At 40.2% G+C, this 19521-nt stretch overlaps 1 protein-coding gene across 1 annotated transcript in view; it reads right to left on the reverse strand.

Annotated features, from left to right (window-relative positions):
- The window catches only part of LOC109919412 (double-stranded RNA-specific editase B2-like), a 148210-nt gene that overhangs the window by 71300 nt on the left and 57389 nt on the right, over nucleotides 1-19521 (reverse strand). The window contains exon 4 of the mRNA XM_048606229.1: nucleotides 16741-16909. Coding sequence (XP_048462186.1) covers nucleotides 16741-16909 — 169 coding nt within the window. The remainder of the gene's footprint in view (nucleotides 1-16740; nucleotides 16910-19521) is intronic.

A 19521-nucleotide genomic window follows, 5' to 3' on the forward strand; every position in this document is an offset into this window, starting at 1 on the left:
AAGGGCCTAGACCCGAAACGTCAGCCTTCCTGCTCCTCTGATGCTGCTTGGCCTGCTGTGTTCATCCAGCTCTATACCTTGTTATCTCAGATTTTCCAGCATCTGCAGTTCCTACTATCTCTGAAACAATGTTCACAAAGCTCAGGTTGGGAGTGAAATGGAATATTCCGCACCCTCCTGATGGGAACAATGCTGCAACAATCAACAGTACTGAGGACAAAAGAGTTCACACAGCTGTTACCCTACCACTGAATTCTCTAGTTCTAACACCATTGCACTGTACTTGCAGTACGTACAATTGGCAATTCAACAAGGTTATTTCAACAGCAACACCCCCTCCTGTGACCTTTATGGAACAGGAAGGACAAGAGCAGCAATATCATGGGAACACTGTCAGCTCCAACATTTCCTTGAAGCCATACATCATCAGTGGACATATATCATTATTCCTTTTATCACTACACTGGAATTCTCTGACTACGACTACACCGCGAATGCCATCATTATAAAGACAGTAACATTTGCGCAGAGAAGGCCCACATCTGTTGTGAGCGCTAAACGCAACCTTGCCCCGGCACCTGCATCCCAAGGAACAAATAAAAAAAAAACTGCTCAATGACCAATTTTTCCAAGTTGATAGCAATAGCAATCAATCAAACAAGCAGTCTGAAACCCGCAGTACATCCATCACAGTCAAAAGTCTGCAATACAAAAACACAGTAGTTTCATGAAAATAGTGTGCTAGTTAGTTGTACTGGATGATGAGAAAGGGCGATTTCTCATCTTTAATTATAGATGTGGTGTCAGTCCCGATCAAACAGCCACTGAGACAATGTCACATCAAAAGTAAAAATCACCGGCCACAAAAATTAAATAATCCCCTTTAATTGAAATGATAAAGCTGAAATAATTTAATAATTAGAATAAAATAAACCTGAAATTATTTGTAAAAACGATTATTAGCCTTGTAATGGTTTAATGGAGCTAAAATCACAGAGGAGTGAACTCAATGTAAGCACAGAATAATGGAAATGATTGCCAGACGGGAATCTCATCAAGACATTCGCACGATGGCTGAAATTAAAATGGCTTCTGAACACAGAGATTAGATTGCTGTATGAGATCACTCCATGGTATCTCTTATTTTTGGGTACGAAAAGCTGCTAATGTTAAGCATTTTCTCGATTCCATTCCAGGACTCTCTTTAGGTGCAGCTTCCATGCTGTTGATGACATTCAGACTGAAAGGCTAAGTAACTATGCTATCTGTCATTTCTGTATATCAAATGAGAAATGAAATGCTGCTGATCAGCAGGGAATTCGACAGTAGAATCCATTATGGAACACATAGAGAAGTGTGTTTGTCAGATTCTTGCAGATTTCCTGGAGGATTTGTGTTGTGTCTAGTAAAGTCTGTGCTGTCAGATGCTCCTACATATGCTGTTCCAGATGTTGGATGTAGCGAGAACCATAACGGGCAAAAATGGTTAGGCAAGAATACTGCCTTAAGAATACAAATTATTGAATGAGATTAACACAATGAGGGAGGAAAAATTAAGGTATTTAGCATGTTGAAATACATAAATTGCCTGGATGAAATAAAACCCCAGCTGTTAAGAGAAGTAAGGGAAGCAATAATGAAAGCTCTGCCCATCATTTTCCAATCCTCTCTGGTTGTAGTTGTAGAGGCCTGTGAAGGTTGCTTCATTGTATAAAAAGGAAGAGACACACTGAGCAATTCCAGGCGAGTCAGCCTAACCTTGGTTGTGAGCCAATCATTAGAGAAATTCTGAGGGACAGTATTACTTGTCACTTAGAAAGACATGGATTAATCAAGGACACTCAGCATAGATCTGGACAATATCCAGGCTTGGGCTGACAAGTAGCAAGTAATATTCACACCACACAGATGCCAGGCTATGACTATAACCAGTAAGAGACAATCTAACCACTGTCCCTTGACATTCAATCGTGTTACTATAACTGAATCTCCCACTATCAACATCCTGGGGGTTAGCATTGACCAGAAACTCAACTGAACTCATCACATAAACACAGTGGCTGCAACAGCAGGTCAGAGGCTAGGAATACCGTAGCAAGTAACTTACCTCCTGACTCCTCAAAGCCTGTCCGTCATCTACAAGGCACAAGTCAGGAGTGTGATGGAATAGTCCCCATTTGTCTGGTTGAGTGCAGCCCTAACAACAGTTAAGAACCCTTGACGCCATCCAAGACAAAGCAGCCCACTTGATGGCACTACATCCACAAGCATCCACTCCCTCCACCACTGACGCTCAGTGGTAGCAGTGTGTACTATCTACAAGATGCACTGCAGAAATTCACTAAAGATCCTCAGACAGCACCTTCCAAACCCATAACCACTTCCATCTAGAAGGACAAGGGCATCAAACATATGGGAACACCACCACCTCCAAGTTCCCCTCCAAGCCACTCACCATCCTGACTTGGAAATATATCACTGTTCCTTTACTGTGGCTGGGTCAAAATCCTGGAATACCCTCCCTAATAGCATTGTGGATCAACCCACAGCAGGTGGACTGCAGTGGTTCAAGAAGGCAGCTCACCCCCACCTTCTCAAGGGCAACTAGGGACGGACAATAAATGCTGGCCAGCCAGCGACACTCACATCCCACAAATGAATAAATAAATTTGAAAAAACTGTTGTGGTAATACTGTGTGCAACTAACTTGAATGAATACTTTGAGGAGATAATGAACATTAAAGAAGGAGTGGGCAAGAATGAGGATTTGAGGCATCAATCATATCAAACATTATCTTATTAAATAGCAGAACAGGTTAGAGTGCCCGAATGGACTACTCCTGCTTCAAGTTCCTTTGTTTGCATGTTAAGATGATAGATCAGCTGATTTCGTCGATGAGTGTTTTTATGACTGAAAGGCTGTTTCTGGTGGCGTTCTGGGCCTATACTAGATTTCTTGCATTTTGTGGTATATTTCAATGACTTTGACTTAAATGTAGGAGGCAATATTAAGAAATTTGCAATCGTATGCCAATTGACCACTTAGTTGAAACAAAAGAAACTATAGACTGTGGGAAAACATTGATAGACTGGTCAAATGGGCAGAAGAGTGACAAATGAAATTCAAAACAGAGAAGTGTAAGGTAATGCATTTGGACAAACAAGTCAAGGGAATTGACAATCATTGGGAGGATTCTGAACACTGCAGAGCTCAATACAATTAAGCAGGTAAATGCGTGGCTTAAAGATTGGTGTGGGAGAAATGGGTTTGAATTCATGGGAGACAACAAGGTGCAGGGCTGGATGAACACAGCAGGCCAAGCAGCATCATAGGAGCAGAAAGGCTGACGTTTCGGGCCTAGACCCTTCATCAGAAAAGGGGGAGGGGAGGGGGGTTCTGAAATAAATAGGGAGAGAGTGGGAGGCGGATAGAAGATGGATAGAGAGAGGATAGGTGGAGAGGAAACAAACAGGTCGAAGACGTAGGGATGGAGCCAGTAAAGGTGAGTGTAGGTGGGGAGTTAGGGAGGGGATAGGTCAGTCCAGGGAGGACGGACAGGTCAAGGGGGTGGGATGAGGTTAGTTGGTAGGAGATGGGGATGCGGCTTGAGGTGGGAGGAGGGGATAGGTGGGAGGAAGAACAGGTTAGGGAGGCGGGGACGAGCTGGATTCATGGGACATTGGCACCACGGCTGGGGAAGAAAGGACCTGTTTTGATGGGAACGGTCTTCATCTGAATCATGCTGGGACCGGAGTCCTAGTGAATCGCATAACTAGAGCTATAGACTAACTTTAAAGTAAATGGGGATGGGGGGAGGGTTCGGTTGTAGGGGAAATTACAAAACCCAAATTAGAGGAGGAGGTAAGAGTGCAGGTTAGCGATGTGGTGGATGTTTACCAGACAATAAAAGGTGAGGGACAGAATAGGTGATTGTTTTTATGCACCAAGGCTTTATAAAAGAGTAGGGAAATTTACCAGTAGAAAAATTTAAAAGCTTTGTATCTAATGCATGAAACATTAAAACAAATTAATGAGTTAATGGCACAAATAGAAGCAGAAGGATACAATTTGGTAGCAATTACGGAGACATGGTTACAAGGAGACCAGGTCTGGCAATTGAATATCCAAGGGGCGCTCAGCATTTTGGAAAGGAAGAAAGGAAAAGGAAGTGGTGTAGCTTTGCTGGTGAAGGACGGGATCAGTAGTGTAAGGAGAAAGGATATAAGATCGGGTGATCAAGATGTGGAATCAGTCTGGGTAGAAATAAGAAATAGCAAAGGGAAGAAGTACTTGGTAGGATTAATCTATAGGTCCCCAAACAGTAGTTCCACAGTAGGGCATAGTATAAGCCGAGTAAATATTAGAGGCTTGCAAGAAAGGTACGGCAATAATCATGGGTGATTTTAACATGCACATAGATCGGAAGAATCAAATTAGCAAGGGTAGCCTGGAGGCAGAGTTCATTGAAAGTATTTGAGATTGTTTCTTGGAGCAGCTTGTCATTGAACCAACCAAGGAGTAGGCTACTCTGGATTTGGTATTGTGTAATGAAGAGAGATTAATTGATGACATCATAGTTAAGGATCCTCTAGGGAGTAGTGACCATAATATGATAGAATTCAAAATTCAGTTTGGGGGTGAGAAAGTGGAGTCCCACAGTAGTGTTCTGCAATAGAACAAAGGGAATTACATAGGCATGAGGTCAGATTTGGCCCGAGTAGATTGGGCAGGAAAGCTAAAAGGTAAGACAGTGGATGAGCAGCAGCAGTTGTTTACGGAGCTACATAATTCCTCACAACTAAAATATATCCCTGTGAGGAAGAAAGATGGTGAGGGGGGTAAAAAAAACCCCATGGCTAAACAAGTAGGTCAAGGACAATATAAAGTCAAAAACTAAGGTATACCATATTGCAAAGGCCAGTGGCAGGCTGGAGGATTGGGAAACTTTCAAACATAAACAAAAGGATACTAAACAATTAATACAAAGAGCTAAGGTGAATTACAAAAGAAAACTAACACAAAATATCAAAAAAGGATAGCAAAAGCTTCTATTGGTATATAAAAGGGAAGAGAGTCACAAAGGTAAGTGTTGGTCCCTTGGAAGGTGAAACAAGTGAGTTAATAGTGGGGATCACTGAAATGGCAGAGATACTAAATCAATACTTTGCCTCAGTTTTCATGGTGGAGGACAGTAGTACCATTTCTATTGGAATGGGCAAGTTAGAGGCAATAGAAAGGTAGTGTTTAGAATAATCAACATCAATATGGAAAAGATACTCAGCAAACTATTAAGATTGAGGGCAGGTAAGTCCCCTGGGCCTGATGGCCTACACTCTAAGGTATTAAAGGAAGTGGTGGTGGAGGTAGCTGATCCATTGGTTACAATATTCCAAAATTCCCTGGACAGAGGAAAGGTTCCAGTGGGTTGGAAAAATTCTAATGTAACACTGGTACTCAAAAAGGCAATATGTGGGAAATTACCGACCAGTCAGTTTAACACCTGCTGTTGGCAAAGTGTTAGAATCAATTATTAAGGAAGCAATGTAGAAAGTCAAAATGCTCTCTATCAGAAACAGCATGGTTTTATGAAGGGCAAATCATGTTTGACTAATTTGCTAGAGTTCTTCGAAGATGTAGCAAGCAAAGTGAATAATGGGGATCCTTAGATGTAATATATCTGGACTTCTGGAAGGTGTTTGATAAGGTGCTGCACAGAAGCTTAGTTCACAAGGTTGAGTCATGTTGGATTAGGGTTAATTTATTAGCTTGGATAGGTGACTGGCTGATGGACAGAAGACAGAGAGTTGAGATAAATTGTTTTTTTCTGGATGGCAAGAAGTAACAAATGGGGTGCCACAGGGTTCGGTCCTTGGACCCCAGCTATTTACAATCTACATTAATGACTTGCATACAGGGATAGAAGGCTCTCTAGCTAAATTTGTGGATGACAGAAAAATAGGCAGAATGGTAAATTGCAATGAGGAAATTAGAACCTTACAAATGGATATAGATAAGTTAGGAGAGTGTGCCAAAATGTGGCAGATGGAATTTAATGTGCATACGCATGAGATCATGTATTTTAGTCAGAAAAATGGGAAGGTGACCTGTTATCTAAATGGGGGGAGACTTCGGGGTGCTCTGGTGCAGAGGGATATGAGTGTCCTCGTTCATGAGTCACAGAAAACTAGCATGCAGGCACAGAACATAATAAAGAAAGTGAATGGAATGTTGGCTTTTATAGCTAAATGGAATAGAGTATTAAGGTATGGAAGTATTGTTGCAACTATACAAGTGAGACTGCACCTGGAGTACTGTGCCCAATTTTGGTCCCTTATTTGAGGAAAGTTGTAGTGGCATTGGAGGTAGTTCAGAGGAGGTTCACAAGATTGATCCTAGAGATGAGGGGTTTGTTTATGAAGAGAGATTGAACAGTTTAGGCCTGTCCTTCCTGGAATTTAGAAGAATGAGGGGAGATCAAATTGAGGTATTCAAGATGATAGAAGGTATGGATAAAATAAATGTGGAGCGGATGCTCTGTCTTGTGGGAGATCATAGACCTGTAAGAGGTCATAGTCTTAGGATTAGGGGTAGCAAATCAAAAACAGAATTGAGCGGAAACTACTTCTCCTGAAATGTTCTGAATCTGTGGAATTCACTATCCCAAAGTGCAGTGGATGCTGGGACAGTGAGGAAACTTAAGGAGGAGTTAGATGGTTTCTTAATTGGCAGTGGGTTGAAGGGAGAAGGCAGGAAAATGGAGATGAGGAGCATATCAGTCGTGATCGAATGGCAGAGCAGACTTCGATGGGCCAAATGGCCTAATTTTGCCCCTATATCTTATGAACTTATACACATCCCACCATGACAGATTGTGAGTAAACCTGTCAAATTTTCTGACACTGAAAGCGACTGAAGCCAAAACAGTTGAATACTTTCAAGATGGAGTTAGATATAGTTCTTAGGGCTAAAGGGATGAACAGGTATGTAGAGAAAGTGGGAACTGAGTTGGATGACCAGCCGTGATCACAGTGAATGGCGGAGCAGGCTCAAAGAGCCGAATGGCTCGTTCCTGCTCCTATTTTCTACGTTTCTAAACTGAACTGAGAAATATTCTGTATATGGTGGGCTTGTATCAAAAAGAGTTGTCTTGTCATAAAGGCCCAACTGGCTCAATAATGTCCTTCATGGAACTGCCAACTCTTCATTGGCTGGTCTATATGTGACTCCTGTCTCATGCTGTCTGGTTGACATCTAAGGCGCATTGGTGTAACCTACAGAATGCAAACAAATGCAGCGTCTTCTAGGTAATAGACAATCAATGCATTGGGAAAAAATAACTGAAACTCTATGTTATCTAGACAGCGTAGACATGTTTATGATTGCCTGTGAGCAGCAAATTGGTTCACTATTCAAACAAAAAAGTGATTTGAAAAAAAAACAAAATTAATCTTACTTAAATTCAATAGACAGGTTTAATGTTGTATTGACAAAGCAGCCAGGTATTGTTTAGGAATGGTAACCTCTGAGAGGCACTCTGTGAAATTGCGGCCATTAGTTTGTATGATGTCTGTCCTGTGTTTATTAACTGTTTCTTTTCCCAAGATTAAGCAAATCAAATTAAGATTTAAAAAAGGGTGCACGTAATAACCAGTATCTATTATTTACAGTTGATTTGAAGTACTGTCAAACATGAATTTTAAACAGTTTTGCTTTTGTCATACGGTAAGGCAAGCCATAGAGGTGTGACAATCTGCAAATTTTATTCAAATATTTTTGACTGTTAATTACTGAAGCAACCCAGTGAGCAACTAAGTTCTGTGTAAAAAAAATGGGATTCTTAATTAAATGAGAACATGAGAGAAATGACAGATTTAGTAATAATTAATCTCTTCAGAGTTTAAACATGAAAACTGCGATACTTAGCGAATACTAATCAGGCTATTTTTAATGAGTAAGTGCTGAAGGTAGTGGGAAAACAATTGGTTTCAGTTTTACCCCCTCTATGAGTGCTATGAGGGACCTCTAATGGTGTCATCTCTGGACTTACACCCTTCTGAAGCGATATGCACCAGGCTGTGTCTTGGTGAAGCTGTTCGTATTAATACAGTCAATGTCTACCAGGAATACAGATCATAATGCATACTGCTGATCAAATTAAATCGCTGATCTGATACCAGCTCGAGTATTTGGATCTCATCACTGCAGTCAACGTCCTCTCTACACTCCCAGCATTGAACAAGTGTTACGCAGCAGGAAGGGACGGCTTTACTCCAACTCTGTATAAGGACATCACCATCCATCAGAGCTTCCTTGTTAAATGATTTCTTCTGGCTGTGGTTCCTTACCATCGTTGTTTAAAGTCAATTGAATCGACAGTGAATAGTCTGTCTGGTGCTATAGTTCTCTGGCTATGATAAGTATGAAACAGATAAGTATGGGAGCAGCCCTGTACAATACCATCCATCTGAATGACCCTGGAGAAAGGCTGGTTAAGTCTTTACCACAGTTCCTCCAGCTTTAAGTTTTTGCTCAGTTGGGATCACTGTTAATTTTCAGTCAATGGGTTGCACGTTCAAGCCCTGCTCCAGAACGTCAGAACAGATTCTGGCTGACACCTCAAAGTGTCAAGAGCTGTATGCTTATATGTTGCATTGAGGTGCTGCCTGTCTATTCAGAGGGATTGAATCAAGCATAAATAGGGCAGGGGTCCTGGCCAAAATTTATCTAACATGCAAGTCTAATTCATTGGTCATAGCTCATTGATATTTATGAAATCTTGCTGTGTGCATATTGGAGGCCTATTTGCCTGTTTGTAATAACAATGAATAGAGTTTGCAAATATATCAGTGGCTGTGAACCACTTTAGGATGTTGTAAAGACATTAAAAATACATTACATAGGCAGGTACTCTCATTCTCCCATAGGATGTGGTAGTTGGAAAATTGTCAATATAGACAGAGCTTCTGATACATGCAGCCTGCCTGTAGGATTCCTTGTCAGTTTTTTGAGCATATAGATTGGGCAATTTACATGCCCACTAATAACTCTGCAAGAATATACATCAATTTCAGAAACAAGTTTAAATAGAACAGTTCCCAATGGTCAATTTGTTTGTTTCTATTTCCTATGATGTTAGCTTGTGCATAAAAAATGAAGGCTTCTGGGACCATTTGACAGGGTTACTGAACCCCAGGAAACCAGGGAACTGACTGTATATGAGCAGGGCGCACTCATTAATCTTGTCACTTCAATGAAGTTATGTCAATTCAGCATGTGTTCTGAGGCGTTAAAATTGTTTCCCTGAATATGCCATGAATGCTAATTGTTCCTGTCCAAACAATTCTAAACCAAAATGTAGTGTCCCTATGATGCACAGAGCAGATAACGCCACCCACTGTGGTACTGACCCACAAGATCAGCAAGGTTGTGAGATCAAGTAGTGTTGAATTAGTTTTGACTGGCAATGGTTAGGGTCACTATTATTAGCCTCACTGTGCTTGCACTGAAAGCTGAAATTCCTGTGCCTGATTATTAACCAGTGGCTCCTGCTCTAAAATGCTTTGCATGTGAATGTCATAAAGGCTGAGGTTGAATTGAAGTGAATTAGCTTTATTGTTGCATGTACTCGCATGTGTGCAGTGAAAAGTTTACAAGTCGCCACTTTACGGCGCCATCTTAGATACAAAGGAACCTAAGGTGCAGATTCTTAAGAACAAATTCTTAGGAAAAAAAAACTAGAAAAGTAAAGAAATAAAAAGCATTACACATCATTGGAATAAATTTTAAAAAATACAGAAATAAAAAGTTCAGAATAACTGTCCTTCCAACCCAGTCCACGCCTGTACCTAGCCTCCAGTAATTGAAAGACAGACCTCCAATGCCTCACCACCGCCTGCAAGGACCCACTAATGTAGAAGTTGCCACAGTTCAGGTGCCATCTCTTTGCCGCTGGGCCCACCTTGCCAACACTGCTGAACCCACACTCGCCCTGGCTCTGCTGCTGCCTTGATGACACCAGGAGTCCCTGCTCCAGCCACTGCTACCACGCCAATGTCAGGAGTCACCACTCACAATTAAGGAAGGAAGAACTGACAATTATACAGTACCTTGTGTAACATCAAGATGCCTCAAACAACTGAGTACTTCTGAACCGTAATGACTGCTGTAACTTAAGGAAACAAAGCAGCTATTCTGTGAACAGTATGATCCCACAAACACCAATGAGATAATCAGCACATAATGCTTTTTAGTGATGCTGGTGATTGAGGGATACCTGTTGGTCAGGATGTTAGTAGAACCAACCTGCTCTTCTTCAAGTGTCACCTTCTACTTCCACCTGAGAGGGTAGATAGGGTTTTGGTTTAACATCTCGTCCTTAAAGTGGCACTTTTGACCATGCTGCACCCCCTCAGTACTGTCATGAAGACCAGCTTAGGTAATGTGCATGAATTTCTGGCACTGATCAGACTATTTCCATGTTGTAAATCTTATATAAATCTATATTCCCTCCAAAAAAGGTTTATCTTCCACACAATTCTTCTCCCATGCTATTTCCTTAATTTCACCCCAAATATGTATATCCTTTTACTCCTTTGCCCCTCGTTTATGTATCTAACATTCCCTTTAAAATACTTAAAGATAACTTCAAACATCTTACTAATCGAAAGAAAAGAAAATGATCAATTCTTTTCAGCTGAATAATCATTGTCTTCAATACTGCATTTAGTATTTAGGATCTCAGAATAAATTGAGTACACTTTTGCTGTTAAATGTTATGCTATTTTCCTCTGGCAATTTTTATTAAAATGACAATTGTGTATATGAAGCACTGATAAAATGTTTGCCAATTTTTCACAGAAGTTGAAAGATTTATAACCATAGAAACTTAGAATAAGGAACAGTCATAAAACCTGCAACAAAAGGACTCTTTTTTTGGGCTGTGCAAAATACTATTGATGAGGAAGTCAGAGAGCTTTCTGCTTCTGCAAGTCAAATTGAAAAGCAAATATTTAATACATCATTCCTACCAGACATTGGAAAAATTAATAACATTTTGAATCATCACCACAACATTAGCAGAAAAGAATACCACAGAGAAAGTTCTTGTTAGACATTGGTGTAATGGCTAGAGGTAAAAGACAGATTTTTAAATATATAGTGTCTTTTATAATCTCAGGTTATCACAAAGCACTTTACCACCAATGAGATGGTCATGATGAGCAGTCACTGTTGTAATGTAGGCATCCTTAGAGCAGGTTAGGTTAAGGGAGATTTACTAGTGTTGTTTAAACGTTTAAAGGATTTGACAGACTAAATAAAGAGAATTAGTAAGATACTTCCACTGGTAGGACGGTCAAAATGAGAAATTGCAACTTGCATTTAAATTGTGTCCTTAATGTGGCAAAACACACTGAGAATAGTAATATGACCAAAATCAACACCAACCTGAAGGAAGACAATGCAAGAGCCAAATGCTTGCTGAAAAACATAGGTTTGATTGAATATTCTTAAGAAGAAGAGATTGGGTAGTCTGTCAATTACCAGAGAACCCAGTTTTCTGACAACTGGCAAAATAACTAGAGAGGAGATGAGAATTTTGTTTGAAATGGAAGGAGTTACTACTCTCAAGAACCGACTATCTGAAAGTATGGTGAAAGCAGATTCAATAACAAATAATAGTCAAAAGAGAAAAGAGTGAATTATTGATAGAATATTTGTCAATTTTTCACAAAAGGTACCAAAAGGGGAAATATCTCCAAAAATATGGGGAAAGAGGAGAATGGGACTAACTGGATAACTCTTAGGTCATCATGGTCCCAACCATTAAGGTGAATATACTCCAAACTTGCTTTAATTGCAGTTACTCCAGGGCTGTCATTATCAGTTTTTCTTGTAAACCAATTTTCTAGAATGAAAATGTTAATTCCTAAAACTAAAAGATATATTCTAAAACACATGTGCCATGAACTACATTTTCACAACAGGAAGATGCTGTAAATGATACCTTGTTTCTTCACAGGGTGCACCACTGTAGTCTTGACAAATGCAATTAACACAGAATCAATGATATGACGTGAACTTTAATTTATGCACATCTCTCAAGAAAATCAATTTTGAAAATGTTAAGCATTGTTGTATGAGGTGGAACTAGGCTTTTTTAATGGCACACTAAGTCATAATTAGTGCTGAACAGCCTTGCTATCCATGGAAAAATAATTTTACAAGTGTGCAGTTTCATTCCTTAAGAATAACAATTAACAATTCCGGGACTGGTTCAGGAATAAAACAAACTTTTTAAAAGTTTGTTCATAATATTTGTGATTCTAACTTAATCATGTTCATATAATAGATATCAATACATATGTTGCCTGTGGTGTCTGATTAAATTGTGAATTGTAATTTGGGTTTTTTAACCATGTGGTTTGCTGTCTGTGAAAATTCGTCAATTGGATTGGCTGATCAACCTGTTTGATGACTGTCACAGGATGGCACAGATTCTCCATTGATGGCATTAAGTTCAAAGTCATATCGGATTGGGGGACATCAATGCTCTGGAGTCTGCTAAATTTTAAGGATATGAGAATACATTATCTATTTCATATATATCTCAAAGAATATAATTGCATTAAAACCACTATAGAGAAGGTTCACTCAACACATTCCTGAGACGATAAGCTTATCTTGTGAAAATAGTGTGAACAGCTTGGATTTATATCTAACCGGAGATTGGAATAGTAAAAGGTGATTTTTAATTAAACATGCGTTGTAAGAGGACTCAGTGGGGTGGCTGCAAGGAGGATATTTCCTCTTGTGGAGGAATATAGAGCTAGGTGATACAGATTGCAAACAGGAGGTCCTTCTAAAATGAAGATGAGGAAAAATTTCAAATTTCAGAAACTCGTTAGTGTGCGAAATTCTCTTCCCCAAAGAGCAGTGGAGGCTGAGTGATTGAATCTATTCATGTGTGTGAACCATTGCTGATTTTTTGTTCTTTTTATTTTAATCTTTAATCACTTTTGATTTCAAGCTGTAAACTGAGAACTGTGAGCTGAAAATAACATTTGGACTGTGGGCAGCAGGTTGAATTTTAAAAAAATTAGAACAAACAAGCTGTGGTTGTTTTGTTAGACAAAGCCTGCAATTTAATTGATCTTAAATTAAATCTTGATCAAAAGGATCCATAGGCACTTCAACACCAGGGTTAGGCAGATAGAAAATGTTAGCCATTAACAAGGTCCTGGGAATTGATTCCAGCAAGTCTGGGAGAGGTCTTGTGGTCCAGATAGCAGATGTTGAATGGTAACTAGGACCTCTTGGGGACATGGTCAGTAGTGTTTTGGTTTTGGATTGTGTTTTCTGTGAGAAGGAGTTCGGCTGTTGATGCTACAGCATGAAGGTTTGAAAGCTCCTTGTCTAACCTCCTATCAGCTTTTGGATGATCCTTAAAAATAAACTAAATTGTAAGTATTACTGACCTCCTCTGAGTGAATTGAGAAGGTGGCTCTGATTGACACCATTAGAAAATCACCCAAGAAACAATAATCTTATCTTGTGGAACAATGCGTTGTGAAAATCCCCTAAGTAATCTGGTGAGTTTTGTTCTTTTCTTTCATTTATCCACTGTTCCACAAGTTTCGATTGCTGTTTCTTGAGTGATTTTCTAAAGATGTCACTCAGGCCCACCTTCTCAGTTCACTCAGAGGAAGTCTGTGTGGGCCTGAAAATAAAGGTTATTGGGTTTAGATATAGACATAAATTAGATTACCTGGTTATTCATTTTTGCTCCACTAAAGTTACTGTGTTGGTAATAAATTGCTAAGCCTTTTGTTTAAACCTCAAATGAGTGTCTGGAGTTAATTATTTGCAGAGTCTGGGAATCGTTTTTCAAAAGTCTGGTTGAGAATTATTGGGATCAATTTTGAGGGTCTTTGAAGGTTTTAATTTTGCAGGTTTTTGAATACAGAAGTGGAAATGCTGATTTGTTTCAGTGTCCATCTCTGTGTCATAACTTAAGGCTGAACTAGATAGACTTTTGCCAGCCAAGGGGGTCAAGTGTTATGGTGGGGGAGACAGAAAAAAGTGGAATGACAGTTTACACATGATCTAATGGAATGGTGGAACAGAGTTAAAGATCTGATTGGCCCACCCTTGTTCCGAAGTCCAACGTATCAATGTTTGTGGGCACTTTTTCCAAAGTCAGTGTGAGTGCTGTTCTTTCACTGCAGATTACTAAAATCAAGCCAATACATTCTCAATCTACTCCAAAGCTGAGCTACATCACTATTCCATTATTGCTCCAAATGTTTTTGCTTTGTTCACAGTGATGGATATTACATTTATTTTGTGGTTAGACAATGGGTTAAATCGACAAATGAATACAGACGAAACTGGGGAATTTATCTGTAAAGCAGCTGTCCCTGTGCTGAGGATATTTCTGCTAATGGTACAACCTACCCTTCTCTTGGATTTTAGTGATTTGAATGTGAATTGAAGTTGAAGCTGTAATCAGTAGTTGCACAGTATCTCAAGCCCCAGTATTCCTTCCAAAATCCTCTCCCTGCCAGCTTCAGATCACTTTAATAAATTTAAAATCAACCACCCATAGAGCTCTGTGATGTGGTCTGGTGCAGCAGAACTATCACTGCTAAATAGACCACTGCAGTAAATTTTAGAAGAAAATGAATGGCCTACATAGGATTGGAACACAAAATGTAAAACTTGAACATTTAGTCCAATCTTCATCCACTTGCTGACCACAGATCTGCTGAGTGTGCAATCTACATTGTGCTGGTCACTGTGATACACATCATTGCTGGTCAAATGCTCAAATATTTGGAGTTGGTTTTAATCACAGTCCCCTTTCCAGTAAACTCAAGCAGGGTCTGGGCATCATGTGAGGCATTACATGAGGCAAACTGCACTTATAGACTTCGGGTTTAGCCCTGGAATACATCAATATCCTCATGATGGTAGCTTGCCCAAAATGGATGGAAAGCAAAGGTGAAGTCACCATAGTCCAACTGGACCATAGGGCGGCTGTTCCATTAGAGAGAGATGACTGATGGTCACTTAACCTGATGGTCATCATGTCTCAGGTGAAGGGAGAAGTTGGGAAGGAATATCCTTGATGGTAACCTCAGCCAATGTGGGAATTGAACCCACATTGTTGCCATTACTCTGCATTGTGAACTAGCCATCCAGCCAAATAACCTAACCAACCCTCTTGTGTTTTGTTATTATTGGGTTAAAAGTAGCAACTGGCAGAAAGCAGGCTTGGATGTTTTGGCAGTTGGAAGTACCAACGGAAGGCTTGAGGGCCAATCAGTATGTTGATTCATGGAGCACTCAATTAAATCTGAGGCAGAGAGGGGAATTGTGGTTCATTTGTCACCAAACCAATGATGTCTGGGGTATCATAGTCTGCAATGTGATGGGATGGAGGTGGAAAATGAATAATTCCAATTTCTTGAGTGTTATTGGATTTGCTGTCCTGACTTGTGTCAGGCTGTGGGGAATCAGGAGGTGAGTTACTCACTGCAGTATTCCCAGCCTCTGACATGCTCCAACAGCCACAGTACTTGCATGGCTAGTCCAGTACAGTTTCTAGCTGATGGCAACCCCCAGTATGCTGGCAGTGGGGGATGCTGTGATGGTAATGCCATTGAATTCTCTCTTGTTAGATTGAAATATTGAGATCAGAGAGAATGGGAAGTGAGATATCCCTCTTTAATTTCACAAGATTACATCTGGATGTGGAAGACCATTCAGCTTATCCTTGGAGGTCATATTTATGATTGTCCTCCTCCTTCAGTATTCCAAAATTTCTGCAATGATTCAGGAATACTGCTTTCAAGTCTATGCTGGGAAACTTTTGAGGATGATTTTTACCTTTGTCACTTGGGTGAAAATGAAGATTAGATTACTTCAACATTGATTGGACATTTAATATAGACAATCAAAGTGGCAAAGGTGAAGATTTTCAGCCCCATGTTTGACATATGCTCATTTCATTCTGTACAGTGCGTTCATACATCAAGCATTTTCCCAATCAGAGTCTTATGAATAAAGCTGCCCCCCAAATACCACCCTTGACAGTATTCAACTGTGGCCCCATCACTTGATTGTAAAAGATGCTAAATTTCTGACAGCCAGGCTATGTGAAAAACATTTGCTAAAAGTCCATTGTGTGTTTTATATGCTGTGTAGGTGAAATGAGGAAATGTGTTAGTGCAATGAACCAGATATCACAGGAGAGGTCAATGTGCTAGCAATTGTATGAAGCTTTCAGCTTCCAATCCATGTGTACTGTACATACTCAATAGTCAGTCTTCTGTAAGTGTTGACCCTGGCGTTTGGAACCTGTATCATTAGATTTTCGTATATTGCATATGCAATCATAAGTCAACTCCCAACTGCTGGCCCCAAAATTGTTCATTTTTCTTGTACATTGTGCAGTTTTGCGAGCTGGATTAGAGGAAACAACTTTGCAAATCTTCTGTACAATTTCTATTTTCTCACTTAATTGCCAGAAATACTCGCAGAGAGCCTGGGACAGCTGTTTCCGGTTGAAATCAGAACCATGGTCAATCACCAGTGTCAGTGTTGATACTGACAGTTCCACAGGTCTGTTTTGGATTTCAACCCATCAAAAGTATTACGCATGTGAAAGCCTCTTTTGACTAAACGTTTGGTCTCAAAAGATTTGATTTTTACACACAATGTAAATGTTTTCACTTTACCTGTTAATCTTGTCAGTGCAGGACATTGTGAGTAGATGTTCTCCCTGTAATACTCCATCCCATGTCTGGATGGAGTGGCAGGTTCGGATTGGAATGGTGCCTTCTCCAGATTCAATCTTTGTTCTTAGATGCCCACGGACTTTCCTGTTCAATGGTCTACTGTGGAGCACTAGAAAACAGAAGATGCTGTCTTCAATCTGTGCTTTCTGGAATTCATCACGGTCTTTAGACTTTAATTCAATGAATTATCTCAGGTGAAAAGGTACTGACGGAAACCAAGGCTTAGTCCCTCTGCTCCCCAGATGTCCAACAATGCAGTCTGTCCTCAACTGTCCCAAATCTTGGACATGAGGCAATTTCACCAAAGGTGATATGTGACTACGCTGCTAAAAGCACTTGATTGGTATTTGTTTTTTCTTAATAGTGGGGGTGTGGGTAGGATAGAGTGTTGGGAATTTTAGAGATACACAGCATTGCTGTCACTCATGAGGACAGTCATTTTGTTTGGTGATGGTCAGACATTAAATCAAAATCAAGATTCACGAGGCAGTAGTTGGATTCCTAATGTGTCGTGATTGCTTAGCCATCGATTGCCTTTCAAGAGGTCAGCATTGCAAGCCCCACCTGTTGGTGTAGGCCACATGTTAGGCCCCGTTGGAGTATCAGACAGAGGAAGGGGAACTAGTGGCATTTTTAGGTCACCATGAGATGATATGATTGAAGTAGCTCCCCTCCACTCCTTTCAGAAAGAAACATGGAAGGATGGGCCTCTGAGAAATGTCTTCTGATGGGAATTTCTCAAGTACCTGAACATAAATGTGTGAAAGATTGATGGGGGTATGTGGCATTTGTGGTGATATTACTGAACCAGAGGCTTGGGCTAAAACTCTGAGGCACAGGTTCAAATCCTACCATGGCAGCTGCTGGAATTTGAATTCAGCTAATAAACTTAGAATACAAAGTTGGTTTCAGTAATGGTGACCATGACAACTATTATTGATCATTATTATAAACTTGCCCAGTTCACCAATATACTTTAGGGAAGTAAATCTGCTATGGTCATGCGATCTGGCCCAAATGTGATTCTAGACGCATGGCTTTGAGGCTGGTTCTTAGCTGCTCCTGGAAATGGTCCAGCAAGCGACCCAATTCAAGGGCAATTAGGGATAAGTAACAAATGCAGTTCATGCCATTGACAGCCACATCTCAAGAAAGAACAATTTGGGTCATGTTGTAAGTTATGTTTTCTTGCTTTAAACATGTTTATGAGTTCCAGACCCAGGCTCAGGAATTTCAGTGCTGAATACTTTAGCATTGACCACTTATCATCTAACTCAACCTTACCATCTTAGTCTTATAATTTTCAGTGCTTAGTTTAGAATCTCCTGGCTCCCTCTAGGATATCTGCCATGCGCTACTGAGAGCTCTTGTGTGAATCTAAATGTTGAGTGATAGCAGTAACGTTCGACCCTAATTGTGCGCTATGTGCTTAGAGGGGATCAAGACATCGACAAGAGGAGATTCTTTTTCTCATTTCTTGTAACCAGGATCCATGCGGAAACATTCATATGTCCAACTCATTTCTACATGAGGAGTCATATCGACTGTATCTATCACCAAAGATGCTGCCAAGACCTGCTGAGTGTTTCCAGCATTTTCAGCTTTTAGATCAGTGAGCTAGTCCCTTTAAACTGTTCAAATTAGTCAATTTCAAAAGTTTAAACATACCACACCTAACTACATAACCCTGTCAACTCAACAGCAAAAATCTGACAATCAGTAATTCCATCCACATCCACTTGGTCAATGTTTACATTCATTTGCCTGGTGTCGTATATTGGAAAACTATTAAGAGACTATTGGGTCTGGGTAGGAGGCTTTGAGGGTCAGTGTGGACTTGTTGGGCTGAAGGGCCTGTTTCCACATTGTAGGGATTCTATAAGAAGTTCAGTGCATTTTGAACCAATCTAGTGTAGTTAGAGCATTTAATAACAGTGACCCCCTGAGCTCCACTGCAAAATCTAACAAACAGAAATTCAAACTAATTTATTAACATGCGTAAGTTCTCATATGCTTAAACTTATCAAAGTCATTATGTGTTAATATATATGCAGTCAGAAATGTTATATTTCCTCATATTTCATTTTTCTGCTTTTGAATTCTTGTACATAACAAATTGGGAATGTGAACAAAAACAAAGTTGCTGGAAAAGCTCAGCAGGTCTGGCAGCATCTGTGAAGAAAAAAGAAAATCAGAGTTAACGTCTCGGGTCCGGTGACCCTTCCTCAGAACAGGTCAGGACCTTTCTTCAGAAATGGCTAATATTTGAAAAAAATTGACTTTCTAAACTCAGAAATTTTGCAAAGCTATTGCACCGTTCACAGTCAAATTATCAATTGATGGTCATTACTTCTGGCTAATTAACTGCTTGATTATTATTCTACGTGCTCAGTAATTGGCTCTTTTCCTTTGTTCCCACTAACTAAATTTCACTTAAATCAGAAACTTCAAGACTGTGTGTTTTGAAGAAGGGTCCCGACCCGAAATGTCGTCTTTCCTGCTCCTCTGATGCTGCCTGGCACAGCTCCACACTGTGTTAACTCTGAATCCAGCGTCGGCAGCTCTTACTATCTCTCACAGCTGGGTTCTTGATGCTTCTGAGATAGTAGGAACTGCAGATGCTGGAGAATCCGAGACAACAAGGTGCAGGGCTGGATGAACACAGCAGGCCAAGCAGCATCATAGGAGCAGAGAGGCTGACGTTTCGGGCCTAGACCCTTC

Source organism: Rhincodon typus, chromosome 2 (genome assembly GCF_021869965.1).
Source record: "Rhincodon typus isolate 14 chromosome 2, sRhiTyp1.1, whole genome shotgun sequence".
NCBI classification, from domain to species: domain Eukaryota; kingdom Metazoa; phylum Chordata; class Chondrichthyes; order Orectolobiformes; family Rhincodontidae; genus Rhincodon; species Rhincodon typus.